The sequence below is a fragment of the Octodon degus genome, unplaced genomic scaffold, assembly GCF_000260255.1.
Source record: "Octodon degus isolate 3935 unplaced genomic scaffold, OctDeg1.0 scaffold00107, whole genome shotgun sequence".
NCBI classification, from domain to species: domain Eukaryota; kingdom Metazoa; phylum Chordata; class Mammalia; order Rodentia; family Octodontidae; genus Octodon; species Octodon degus.
In genome coordinates, this window is record NW_004524683.1 from 6953483 (window position 1) to 6966843 (window position 13361).

The 13361-nt window shown below is 47.4% G+C and overlaps 1 protein-coding gene across 2 annotated transcripts; it reads left to right on the top strand.

Moving 5' to 3' along the window:
- Positions 1-67: 67 nt before the first annotated feature.
- On the top strand, positions 68-11469 carry LOC101586956 (cytochrome P450 4A10-like). 2 transcript variants are annotated; one of them, XM_004639163.2, is made up of 13 exons: positions 68-263; positions 1793-1934; positions 2599-2643; positions 3174-3301; positions 4168-4292; positions 4679-4833; positions 5237-5343; positions 5431-5621; positions 5723-5856; positions 7105-7169; positions 7326-7402; positions 9775-9948; positions 10988-11469. In XM_004639163.2, the coding sequence occupies exons 1-12, from the start codon at positions 75-77 to the stop codon at positions 9941-9943; spliced, it is 1527 nt and encodes a 508-aa protein (XP_004639220.1). In that variant the 5' UTR covers positions 68-74; the 3' UTR covers positions 9944-9948; positions 10988-11469. The 2 variants fall into 2 exon arrangements, with proteins under 2 accessions (XP_004639220.1, XP_023580040.1); XM_023724272.1 differs by having other exon boundaries at positions 11151-11469.
- The last annotated feature ends 1892 nt before the right edge of the window (positions 11470-13361 follow it).

Here is a 13361-nt window from a genome sequence, read left to right on the forward strand (position 1 = left end):
ACAAGTGGGCGGGCAATCCTCCACAAAACAGGCCAGGCAGAGGGACCAGTCAGCGATTCAGAGCCCACTGCACCATGAGTGTCTCTGCACTCAGCCCCACCAGCTTCCCAGGCAGCATCTCTGGGCTCCTCCAAGTGGTCTCCCTGCTTGGCCTCCTGCTGCTGCTGTTCAAGGCAGCCCAGTTCTATCTTCGCAGACAGTGGCTACTAAAAGCTCTCCAGCAGTTCCCGTGTCCACCCTCACACTGGCTCTTTGGGAACAAGGTAAGAAGAAGCAGGAAGAGGCATTGTAAGGAAGCTGGGGCTCTTGGAGCCTGGCCAGCAATTTGCAGGACAAATCTACCACATTAGCAAGCATGTAGCCTTCAAGGAATATCCAGCGTCTCTCTCAGGCTGGGCTCATCTCAGCCTCAGGTGGCTCACTCCTTCACAAGCAGCTGGTTCAGCTGTGACTTGGCTCTGCCACAGCCCCCTCCCTTAAGCAGATCTGTCACCTGACCTGGCAGCTCTGTACTTGGAGGGACTATGACTGGCCATTTCTGAGTTTCTTCTCCTCCACACTGAGCAACCCCCTAGCTCCCTCAGCTATTTTCAACAAACCAGACTTTGTTAATTTTCTACTTCGAGACAGGGCCTTGCTTAGTCTCTGAGTTGCCTTGGCTGAACTCAGACTTGTGAATCCTGCCATAGGATCCCAGAGTACTGGAACCAGCCAGGCTTCAAAGCACCTCTGGTTTAGGACTAGGTTTCCACCCTGCTCCTGTCACTTGAGGCCAACCTCTGTGACTGGGCCTGAGCTTGTCTGGGAATGCAGATACCAGTGTGATGGGATCCTTGCCCTGTGGGGCTCATGGTAAACATGAATCTCAGAAGGTGTCACGCCACTGGCAAACTAACAGGGAGCATGTTTGACATCAGGTGGAGTGACCAAGTAGCTAGATTTGCCCACATCTGAGGAAATCTCCACAGTGAGTGATATTGGAGGCTAATATACTGAAAGTCAGAGTGAAACAGCAGCACAATTCCTGGTGATGAGGGAGACGGACATTAGAGTTACTCATTAAACAGTGTTAATAGCCACCAGCTCAGCCTCCGCTCTCCCTGTGCTATGAGCTCAGTGGAGTTGGCACAGGTCTGTGGCAAACCCCAGGAAGGAGAGAAAAAAGCAGCCCAGGGTGCGGGGTGAAGAGTGGCAGCAACAACTCCGTGCAAAGCCACTGCTTGACTAGATAAGGAACTGCAGGGAGAGGAGCTCAGCGAGGGACTGCACATTGATTACAACTAAGGAGAGATGAAAAATATGAAGCTTGGATGGAGAGATGAGTCTCTGATGCCCATGGCTTCTCCCGTGCACACAGCTTCATCTAGTGGGGCACAGAATGTGGCTCATGGAAGTCCCAGGAGACAGCAAATTCTGGATGACAACCTAGATGGGTCAGGCAACCAGCTCCAAACGTCTCACTTTGGCTGAAGGATCTGCAAATACGCCCCTGGCACTGGCGATGCAGAGGAAAATGCACAATAATAAAAAAAGAAGTAAATGCTTGAAGATATGAAAGTGATAATTAACCTGATAAGCTGATAACAAAGCTTAGCCCACAGCCACTCCCTCCCATGAGTGGGCAGGCACTCCTCCACAAAACAGGCCAGGCGAGGGACCAGGCAGCAATCCTGAGCCCAAAGCACCATGAGCATCTCTGCACTCAGCCCCACAAGCTTCCCTTCACTTCACTGCAAGGGCTAGAACTAACTAAGCAAAAATACTTGCTGATTTGTCTTTCCCTTGATGACAGGTCTATCCGGAACAAGAGCTGCAGCAGATTCTGAAATGGGTAGAGGAATTCCCAAGCGCCTTTCCTCGCTGGTTCTGGGGAAGTAAAGCTCACCTGATGATCTACGATCCTGACTACATGAAAGTGATCCTAGGGAGATCAGGTGAGAGGGAAGCCTCCTTCTAGCAAGAGAAGCTCCCCACTCTGTGGTGTATGCCGCAGACCAACCCATCAAATTCCAGCCCAGAGGGATGCTTCAGCCATCAACCCTAAACACAACAAACATTTACCCAGACCACAAGTCAGCATTTGGCCAACAATTCTTACTCAGTACTGAAGTTTTAAAACAACTGTGTGGAGCCAATTTTCTTTTCTTTTTACCTTTCTTTTTTAAAATCAAATGAAGGAGTTCTGTTATATTTACTGATCTAAATCTGAAAACAAACTTTGTATCTACACCAACTTGGGTTTGAAACCTCTAATTGCTGCCTGTCTTATGTCATGAGATGACTGAGTCAGTATCCATGCTAGAAAACCAGCATGCTCCATTTCTTTCCTTGGCTTTGAGGCTGTAGCTATGGCTTCTTCCCAGCTCCTCCTCACAGTCCTGGGAGTGTTCAGCCTCTAGTATAAGGAGCCTACCTTCCCTAGTCAAACTGACCATCAGGACAAATTTAGAAGGGCTTGGAAGCAATGGGAGGTGATGTAGCACAGACTGCCGCCTGGTAGTCATCAAGAATCCTGACATCCCACTGTCTGAACAACAGTTTGCTCAGGGTCACATTTACTTGGTTCTGTTTCCTTTTAATCCCTTGCTTACCTTTCAGATCCAAAGGACAATTCTTCCTACAGATTCCTGGCACCCTGGATCGGTATGTTTCTCTAAATTAGGAGTACAGTTATTGCCCCGTTAAGTTTTCCAAGTGTCATTTCTCTGACTTACAGAGAACAACAGGTACCCAGTCCCCACTGTCATCAATCATTCCTAAAGCAACCCTCATTTTTCTTCTTCTTGTCAGACTCTTATCCCTTCCTGATACTGAAATGAGCCCTCCTAAAGATCAGCTTCTGCCATATGTCTTCAAACGGTCCTACCTGGCATTTATTTATGCACCTCCTTGACCTAACCCCAATGCTTATTTTAACCTTTATCTAAGAGTTGGCATAATCACAGCAGACAGAGCAGCCCAATTGGGAAATCCACATTCCTGAGTGTGCCATGTCCTTCCTGCCTTTGTCCAAGAAATTCCACCTTTCTCAGGGTTGTCTTCCCCAGTTCCACATCATAGTTCCAGAGATAATTTCCTCCCAAATTATCCCAGGGATCTTATTCTATCACACACACACACACACACACACACACACACACACACACACACACTCGCCCCTATCTCTGCCCCAGGCTATGGTTTGCTCCTGTTGAACGACCAGCCATGGTTCCAGCACCGTAAGATGTTGACTCCAGCCTTTCACTATGACATCCTTAAGCCTTATGTGGAAATCATGGCCAACTCTGTCCGAGTGATGCTGGTGAGTCTGTCTCTCATCTGTTTGCACACTCATAGCACACACTCACATGCTGGTCTCAAACATGTGTGTCCTCAGACAGTCATATGGAATAATACTCTTAAGTTATCCCTGTGACAGTTCATAGGACAAGGAGGACCCAAGCGTCAGGGTGAAGCCACTCCCTGGTGCTCATTGCCCATGGCAGAGCATCATGGTGGGTACAGGACCCACCATCCACTTCCAGGTCTTCAGCATAGTGGACTAGAGGAGGAGTCAGTCCCTCCAAACAGCAAGACTACTTGCCCCTGGCTGGCCTGAGGCAGCAGCAGCTTCAGGGGCCCACAGAGCCTCTCAACATAGCACTTAACTGCCTGGACCACACCATTCCTGAGTAGATTTTGAGTAACACATGCGGTGAAATGGACAGTAGGGCTGCATTCTCACTGCCACCCTGCCATCTCATCAAGTCTCAACAGGATTTTGATTTGGACCCAATTGTTTGCAGCAAACTTTTTAATGAGTAAACAAGAATCAAAGTTCCTGCTGGCCCCCATTAGAAGTGCCTGCAGTGAAAATTTGGGTTTTCTTTTGCTTTGACATGGTTGTCTCCTAAAATTGGAGTCCTGCTAGTCCCTGAGGTCAAGTTCAACTCTTGGAACATTGAAGCATCTTCTTCACCTTTATCTCCTGAAAGTATATTTTGCTGATCAAAAATAAAGGAAGAATATAGCTGGTTGTCAAAATTCCAAATTTATTTCAGATCTTATAGAATGTTATAGTTAATTTTTAAATCATTTGTGAGAATGTGGAAATAGGGGGGAGCCTCATCTATTTAAACCAGAAATTTTGGAGAAAACATGAAAGTGAAAGTTACCCTCCCACCACAGGACAAATGGGAGCAGCTTGCTGGTCAGGACTCCCCTCTGGAGATCTTTCAACACGTTTCCTTGATGACACTGGACTCAATCATGAAGTGCGCCTTCAGCTACCAGGGCAGTGTCCAGCTGGCCGGGTCAGTGACAGCCTTTCAGCTGAAAGGGCTTTATTCTTGCTGCCTATATGGATTCACCCGAGAGTCACATGGGGCAACATACCTAGTGCATCCAGCCACATTTGCTTTGCACTATTTCTACTACAAAGAAATATTCTGGCTCTAGCCCCAGGCCAATTGTAATTGCAGCCTGCATCCAGTCCTGCCCCACCACATACCCCTGAGTCCTTACATGTCTGGAAGACAAGCCACTTACACCATCTTCTAAAGGCCAGAGAGTCACAAGGGCCATATCATAGAAGTAACAAGTACCTCAGGGTTTTGTGTCCCCACATTCAAGGGAATCCCCATTCGACCTCCAGGTCAGGCCTCCTTCCACCTCACTCTGTTTGTATCTTCTCCCTCAGGAATTCTCACTCCTACATCCAAGCCATTGGGGAACTGAACGACCTGTTTTTCTTCCGTGTAAGGAACATCTTTTACCAGAATGACACCATCTACAGTTTGTCTTCCCATGGCCGAAGATCCAAATATGCCAGCCAGCTTGCCCATGAGCACACAGGTTCTGTCCCCTCCTCCTGTGCCCCTCTGTTACCAGACTTAGCCCAGTAGGACTGGATGGCAAGTCTTCAGACAAAGCCAGGCCTCTGGTGCCCCTCAGAACCTGAGACACACTCATGCTGGTCCTTCCCTAGTGCAAGGGAGCTGAGATGTGAAGGTGTCAGGTAGTGTGTGAGAACATCCTGCATTCTCACGTTGGTGATGCTAAGCAACACTGATGCAAGGCTCTGTGAGCTGTGCTCTTGCATCAAAGGGTGCTGAATTCCCACTCCTGCCCCCTACACCACACCCATCTGCAACTCCACAGAACTTTCAGATTGGGTCAGGAGGGCTTGCATACACATGAGACCACTATAGGTTTCTGTAGCTCTTGGCTCTACCTGGTAACTTTTGTTCTGTAATAGACCAAGTAATAAGGCAGAGGAAGGCTCAGCTGAAGGATGTCAAAGAGCTGGAGAAGGTCAGAAAAAAGAGGCACTTGGATTTCCTGGACATCCTCCTGTTTGCCAGAGTGAGTGTGAATGGGAGAGGCCTAAAGTTTTGATCAAAATCACAGAGCAGGAACAAACTCTCTTGGGCTGCTTGTGTCCCATCCCAGATGGAGAATGGAAGTAGCTTATCTGACAAGGATCTGCGTGCTGAGGTGGACACCTTCATGTTTGAGGGCCATGATACCACAACCAGCGGCATCTCCTGGATCTTCTATGCTCTTGCCATGCACCCCAAGCATCAACAGATGTGCAGGGAGGAGGTCCAGAGCCTGCTGGGAGATGGATCCTCCATCACTTGGTAAGTAAAAGCTCAAGAGGTAGGATAGCACAGCCTCTTTTGTAGGGGAGACTTTGGTTTTTGTGGACCCTTCCTGCCCTTCAGGATGGGCTTCATTTCAGGGAACACCTGGACCAGATGCCCTATACCACCATGTGCATCAAGGAGGCCCTGAGGATCTATCCACCAGTTCCAGCTGTTGTCAGAGAGCTCAGAAAACCTGTAACCTTTCCTGATGGAAACTCTGTACCCAAAGGTATAACTTTCCCAGAATCCCCCAAGCTTTCCTCAAGGATAAGAAAGAATTAGAAATCTACATGTGTTTTAGCAGTTCTTAATCTGGTTCAGTCTTTATTGTTAATAAATGAATTCTTCGTATTCATAGAATACATTTTCCCATGTAGAACTCAAGCCCAAGTGACCTATAAAGTTCCTTCTAATTCTGACATCCTACACAACTACCACCTATGCTTCTCCTGTTCTTCAGCTAGCATTCTTTCTTCTTCAGAATCCATAGTCTAACAATGCTGCAGTTAATTCCAGTTTGGTGGTAGTGATACGCTTTTATTCTAATACTCTAGAATCCAATTCTAGATACTAACACTCTATGATTTGTGACCATACTTGTCTTTTATGTGTCTCCATTGTCATATCTTTTTATCATACTCTATATTTGATATAATGAATTGATACTTGATGAAATATATAATTACATACATATCATATATTTGCATATAATATATATGTATATTTACATATATCAGTAAATATGATGTAATTTAATCTGGAACGTTCTCAACCAAGAAATGTTAGCCTTTAGGTTTTAGCCTCTAAAATTCTATTCCCTAAAATGTGGAGGAGGACAAGAGAGTCAGATATGGGCTAAGAGATATGTCTAGATATGTCTAGGGTATTGTCTAGAGTCAAGACAAATGATCATGGAATTCTGTGTCATGGGTCAGATGTAGTCCAGTTACGAAGAAGCCCCCCGGTTGAAAGCAAAAGCAGCTGATAGCCAAATCTGAGAACCTTGCCATGGTAGTAGAAGACCTGCTGGTTCACACCCCCAGTAGGCCTGAATCCAGCCCTGCCACATCCTGCCTGTGCAATCAGTGACAATGCCTCTGAAACTTAGTTGCCTCATCTGAAAAACAGGGATCTATTAATGCCTTTCTTGGAGGGTTATTGTGAGGACTAAATGAATCAACATATGCTCCTTAGTGGAAACCCTTTATCAACATAAGTTTTTACCTGACTTATTCCAAAAAGTAAGGTACAGTTCTTTCTTGATTCTCTCTTAGCGTCATGATTTTCTGCTCCTTGCCTATGTTCAGGTAGTTTATTTACCAAGTCCACCCATATCTTTTGCAACAGGATCACCATGCTCAAAATGATAGCTTGTGGCATACAAACTTTTTGTGCATGTCTGTCCTCCTGGCTGAGGGACCAGGAACCCAGAGCACAGGAATAATCAGTCTTTTCTCTGTCTCCTCCCACCCCACAGGTATCTCAATCACACTCTCCTTTTATGCCCTTCACCATAACCCAAAGGTGTGGCCAAACCCTGAGGTATGAGGTCTCCAAGAGGAAGGGATGGGAGGGAAGGGGATGATTTTTCAGGCCCAAAACCTCCTCCTACCCCTTCCTCTAGGTCTCCTGACCCCTTGTAACTTAGAAGCAGGAACTTGACCCCTACTTGTCCTGGCTCTGGTTCTATTTCTGCAGGTGTTTGACCCTTCCCGATTTTCACCTGATTCTTCCCGACACAGCCACTCATTCCTGCCCTTCTCAGGAGGATCCAGGTGAGGTATCGTGTGTGGGTAATTGGGTAATAGCAGATGAGGGTAATTCCCTGTAGTGTACCCTACTGTGTATAGGCTCCTATGTTCAAATATGACATCTTCAGATAGACCCTTCTTTGTTAGTGCTGCAGAAAAGGAGCCTCGTGGGGGTGCATCTGTGTGCAAAAGAAAGGGAACATTTTAGGGCACAACACAGAGGCCCTGGTCCAGGGTCCTTCCAGTGGCCAGTCAGAGCTCAGTGTCAGTAGGTACTACACATCTAGTGTGTGCCGGTGCTTCCCTCAGTTTAGAAGTAGAATGTTAGGAACCAAAAATTCTTGTGTAAGTTTAATGCCTGATGACACCCTTTCCATTTCTTCACTTTTTCTCAACTCACAGCAGCAAGTGGTTGCTTTGCCTGGGTTGGTTTTCTGGGCTCCTGCTGTCTGCCAGCTCTCCAGACAGATTTTGAAAGTTTACAGTAAGCCATCAAAGAACATTTTCGAGGGCATTTTCAGTCTCTCCCAACACAATTTGGTTTTGTTTGTTTGTTTGTTTGTTTTTGCGGAACCAGGGATTGAACTCAGGCCCTTGTGCTTGCCAAGCAAGAACTTGGGGCACAACACAGAGGCCCTGGCTCTACTGAGCTATCTCCCCAGCCCCTCCCAAAACAATTTGTGATATTCACATTCACATTTTTCTTATAACTTTCCCAGTTGTCATAATGGGACAGATGAAGTCCAGCATAAGTATAGAAATTACACTTAGACCCAACTTTGGATTTTTAAAAAAAGCATTAAGATGGGAACAGTAAACTGCCTTTGAAAGAAAAACCACTATCGTGTCTATGCCTCATAGCATTTGACGGAGTCTTGGTGTGTAAAATGTAAAACACAATTAAAGTAGCTGCTGAGCTGGACAAACACACTCCAAAAGGGCCGTCATGACCCTCAAAGGCTGTGGGAGTTGCCAGTAGGATGTAACTTACTCTAATCTTTATAAAGAAGTGGTAGAAACATGATTTTCCCATTCAATATTTTTAAAAATTCTTCAAATGGTAAAACAACTTTGATAGAATAGGAAGTTGCCATAATAGAAATTGACTTTCTGGGATTTGGTTTTTAACCTAAATACTTCCCACATTGGCTGCAAATCAAATTACTGCCACTAGAGGACAGGAGAGCTCTAGGTAGCTCAATTTTTAAATAAATTTCTTACATTATTTTAAATTCAACTAAACTGAATTTTTTTTAATCTAGTGAAGTTAATTAATTTAAATATAAAAGAAGGCTTTAGGCCAGCTTCTGTGTTCCAAGTCTTTTACTAAGTTATAAGAACACAGATTAAAGATTCCATTTCTCCTTTCAGGAGTTCGGTCAAGGACAAAAATGTGTTCTGTGGCAAGACACATTGGTGCTTAGGGCAGACATCATTCCCTCCTTTATTCTTCCATTTTGTTGTTGTTACTGGGAATCAAACTCAGAACCTTGTGCTTGCCAGGCAGGAACTTTGCCTCTGGGCTATCTTCCCAGCCCTGTTCTTCCACTCTTAATGGGGTGATCCACATTCCTGGTGCTGTCACTGTCTCTGGATTGTGATGTCCATGAATAAAGCACCGATGGTGCCCCTGGGGACCCAGGAAGGAGAGGGACAGTGGGACACTGTGAGCAGGCAGAGGTGGAGGGGGAACACATTCGTGAGCTGAGCTAGAACTTGGGGGTCACACAGGTAATGGTGGGAGACACAGAAGACATGGAGGGTGTGGGTGCAGCTGAGATATTTAGACCCTCCTGCCTGATAGAGGACATGAAAGGAGCCATGCAGAAGGAGGGGAGGCAGGGACACCAGAGAAGTGGGCCAAAACACTGAAGAAGGCAAACAGGGACATTTCTGGAATGGAAATAGAAGGATACAGATGTTGCTGACTTGTGGCAGGAGAGGGAGGCAGGAGCCTGACCACTGAGTGGGAAGCAGATGGGGCCACAATCTGTAGATCCCCAGACTGAAGCCCCCTGAAAGAGGCTCCTCATCAACATTTGGCTCTTCTCTTAGGGACTTTCTTGGATACTCTGAATGGAAAGAACTAACTAACTCTTTACATGACTTGGGATCACACTGTTCCTCTGGCCCCATCTTAAGAAAGAAATTCTGTGCTCATGAGAGCAAAAGAGGGCCAGGTTAGCCATGCACACCTAGAAGGCTTTATCAAAGGTCAGGAGAAGGTAACCTCAGGCCCAGGAGAGAGCATTGCATGACTGTAAGGAAAGGGGTTAGACTGGGCATATGAATACCCCATATTCCCAGCTCTGGGCTGGGGTTCAGGCACCCCTTCCTGATCAGCTCAGAACAGGGCCTGAGGCTGTACCTCATTTCATTGTCCCTGTCTGGCCCAGGAACTGCATTGGAAAACAATTTGCCATGAATGAGCTGAAGGTGGCTGTGGCCCTGACCCTGCTCCGCTTTGAGCTGCTGCCTGACCCCACCAGGGTCCCCTTCCCTATACCACGACTTGTGTTGAAATCTAAGAATGGGATCCACCTGCGTCTCAGGAAGCTGCACTAGCCACGGTGAGTCAGTGACAGATTCTGAGCTCTCTTGTCTACCATCCTGTCTTCCTGTCACCTGCTCTTGTGCCCAGCCTGTCTGCATACCTTTCTGCTGCTGTTCTGCCTCCTGTGTATTCTTCTTCTCCCTCTGCCTGCATCTCTGACTGCTTCTGCAGGCCCTAATCACCTGCCTCCTTCCAGCCTGCCTGCTTCTCTACCTGTTCTTTCCCTTTCTGCTTGCTGATTTTTCCCTGGATGAGCTTCATACTGATGCTATAATCAACTACCACAACCTTTGTGCTTTTAAGTAACAGAAAGCTATTCTCAGAGTTCTGAAGATTGGAGGTCTGAAAAGGGTATCACTGGGAGAAGATCCAGGTGTTAATGTAGCCAACTTCTGCAGAGTGTTAGAGAGAACCCTCTTGCTTGCCTTTCCCTTCTAGAGATGAATTCCTTACGTTTCTTGGAATTGGCTCCTTCTTTCTTTAAAGGATAATTTACCAATCTCAAAATCCTTGACTTCACCAACCTTCTGACATATGCAATAATATAATCATGAGCTTCAAAATTGAGATCTTGGACATCCTGGGAAGATATCATTCAGCCTGCCATGCCCTTCCCCAACTGTCACTTAATTTCTCCAGAAAAATTTCTCCTGCCTGACCTCTGTCTACCTGCATGTTTCTCAGTCAAGTTTCTCCATCTCCCTCCTTCTTGCAATAAAGTTTCTAATGTCACATGGAGTATCTTGGTCTCTTGGAAGGATATGGCAGGGAAAAAGGGGGAGAGGATATAATCTTTTCTGAGGAAGGAGAACAATGACATGTGGCACCAGGGCTTCTGCCTGGCCTTATGGAGCCCACCTGCATTGAGTGGCCTCATATGTGCAACCCCACATGCCCCATCCAGCCCAGCAGCAGCTACTGAGGCTCCAGTAGCTGATTTTAGACAAAGGGCTTTTCCCTGGGACCTCCAGCAGAGAAGCTCGCATCTGTCAAGGAGAGAGACAAAGACCTTCATTATATTCAAGGACTAACATTTCTTGCACCGGGTTTTTCAGAAGAGGTTCCAGCTAAAGACCATCTTGGGCTGGGCAGGAAACCTTCAGATCTGATCTAGCACAAGGGCCTCAGGACCTTGCTCTTCACAGACCAGTGAGACATTAGAAGAGAGCCCAGCCTGGCCATTTCACCACATCACCTGTTGACCTCCTCCACATACAGGACCTCAATGCTCCTCAGGAGACTTGGAGCAGACAGCTATCTGCCAAGAGCTGGGAAGGGCCTCTGCTGGTAGGAGAGGATGCCAGCACCCAAGCAGCTCCTCTGCACAGGACAGCCCCATAGCAGCCTCCTTGGCTGGCTATTCTGAAGGATGAGAGGCATCACCAGGCCTGCCCACAGTTGGTGACTGCCTGCTTGCTGCTACTTCTAGCCCTGGACCTGCTCCCTGTTCGTGTCCCTTTCTGTACTACCACCAGACCCCCTGAGCTGCTGTTTTTGCTTCTGTTAACCTCCATTAAATGAGACTCTACTTCTTTGGCTGGTTGAGTATGGTTTCCTCTATTGACTTAAATCATTCAGAGCCCAGGGCCTTGGATACTACAGGCAGAGCTTCCTGGAGTCATCTGATCTCCCCAGAAAGTTAGTCTACAGCATCTCTCCAAGTTGGAAGCTGCAGCCAAGATTTGCTGGCCTCTAAATCACTGGGCTTGTTTGATGTTGCTCTGAAAAGGAGCCGGAAAGGGCAGGCTGGGCTCTTGATCCAGGGTAAGGGGAGAGTTGGGTGATAGAGTTAGCTGGGAACATCACAGACAGGATGTCCAGCAGGGGCCCCAACATCAGGTGGTGCAAGGGGCAGTGCTGGCCGTGCTCAGGGAGCACAGGACAACAGCAGCTCAGGGACATGTGGTGTAATCCCAGGATTCCACAGGGTCTGACAGTGTGGCCGAGAAGTGTGACTGAGACGTGACCTGGCCATCTCCAAGCAATAGGCAAGACCAGGGCTGAGTCCCACTCATGTGCTCCTCCCCCACAGACACGTGAGCAGAGTTATGTAAGCCTCTCCTGTATATACCTTTTGCACACTACACACACACACACACACACACCCCACATGCACACATGCACACACATGTTCCCAGGGCCACAAGAGGCAGCAGGGTGTGTTAGAAGATCTAGAAGAGTTAAGGAGAACTCATCAGTGTTGCCCACCACTCAGAGCCTCTCTCCTCCCTCCTCCAGGAAGCCTCTGTCCCCTCTGGCACCAGAGCTCTCTGCTCTATTTCCCACCACCCACACTTGCAGGAGACTGTCCATATTAATGTGGAGCAGACTTCAGAGGCCTCAGTCTAAGCTCCTCCCAAATGAGCATCTCAGGGGCTCCTTCTGTTAGTACTGAAATGGAATCATAGCCTACCCCTCCCCAGGGGGAGTCGGCCCTGCCCACACTTGGTGACAGCATGAGTGATGAAGGTCCAAAGGCATACAGAAATGGATACAGTTGTGCTCAGGCGCCACCCTTGGGAACAAGCTGGCTATGACCTCAAAGCTTAGCCCCCACCTTGTTAGGTATGAACCCACGCAATTGACTAGACCAGGCATTCTGATGCCAGTAGGAGATTTATTGGGGGCAGCAAGCAGGCTGGCTGTCTAGCAGACCAAGACAGCAGCCAACAAGGCAAAGCGTAGGGCTTTTAAGGAGTTTTGTGTGGAGGATGTTTGTGAGGTGGAACAGCTGAGGGAGAGCTAATCTTGTCAGGGCTACTTGGCCTATGAGGAATTTTCAATGCTAACAAAGGAGAGTTTCTGTGGTTGCTTACCCAGGTCAAAGTCAAGAGGACTTGTTCAGTTTGGGGCTTAGCTCTGCATAGGGCCAAGCGGGGGACAGCTTTTGGGGGCAGGGTGCCTGGGAAACCAAGAGGGAGAATGTTAGGACAGAGTGCCTGGGAAACTTTGAATCCTAACCTTCATTCCAGACTCTGTTAGATAGAAAAGGGGCAAAGAAATCATCTGGCTACTTCCTGCTGACCAGGGGCATCATGGGGCTGTGATTCTGGAGATCAGGGTGAGGAGTTTTCATCATTGAAGGGGTTTTGTTGGAGTAAGGCCTGGTAGGAGTAATTTGAGAGAAGCATCTGATTAAAATTTTGGGTTGTTAATCTGGTGACAGTTACACAGATGAGGGAAATGAAGCAGGGAGCTATCGTGAACATAACAGCAAGCCCTGCGAGGGGCCCTAGAATGGGAGAAAGCCAAAGGAAAACAGAGTTCCATATACCGAGGTGCCACGCAGAAACAGCTGTGTGTCCATTTTGTGTTGCTTGTCTGAAGGTGTGCTGGATGAAGTGATTTTGGTGCAGGGGAGGCAAGTGGAGTTTCCCAGGGAGCATGTGAGGTTGTGGGAAGAGGGGAGTTGTAAAGGGAGAGATTAAT

Bases quoted from the DNA above. Each gene is read 5' to 3' on its own strand.
- LOC101586956 (XM_004639163.2), top strand. From the start codon at position 75: ATGAGTGTCTCTGCACTCAGCCCCACCAGCTTCCCAGGCAGCATCTCT. The intron at 4,834-5,236 runs GTTCTGTCCCCT...GTTCTGTAATAG, and splicing joins GCTTGCCCATGAGCACACAG to ACCAAGTAATAAGGCAGAGG. The intron at 7,403-9,774 runs GTGAGGTATCGT...TGTCTGGCCCAG, and splicing joins CCCTTCTCAGGAGGATCCAG to GAACTGCATTGGAAAACAAT.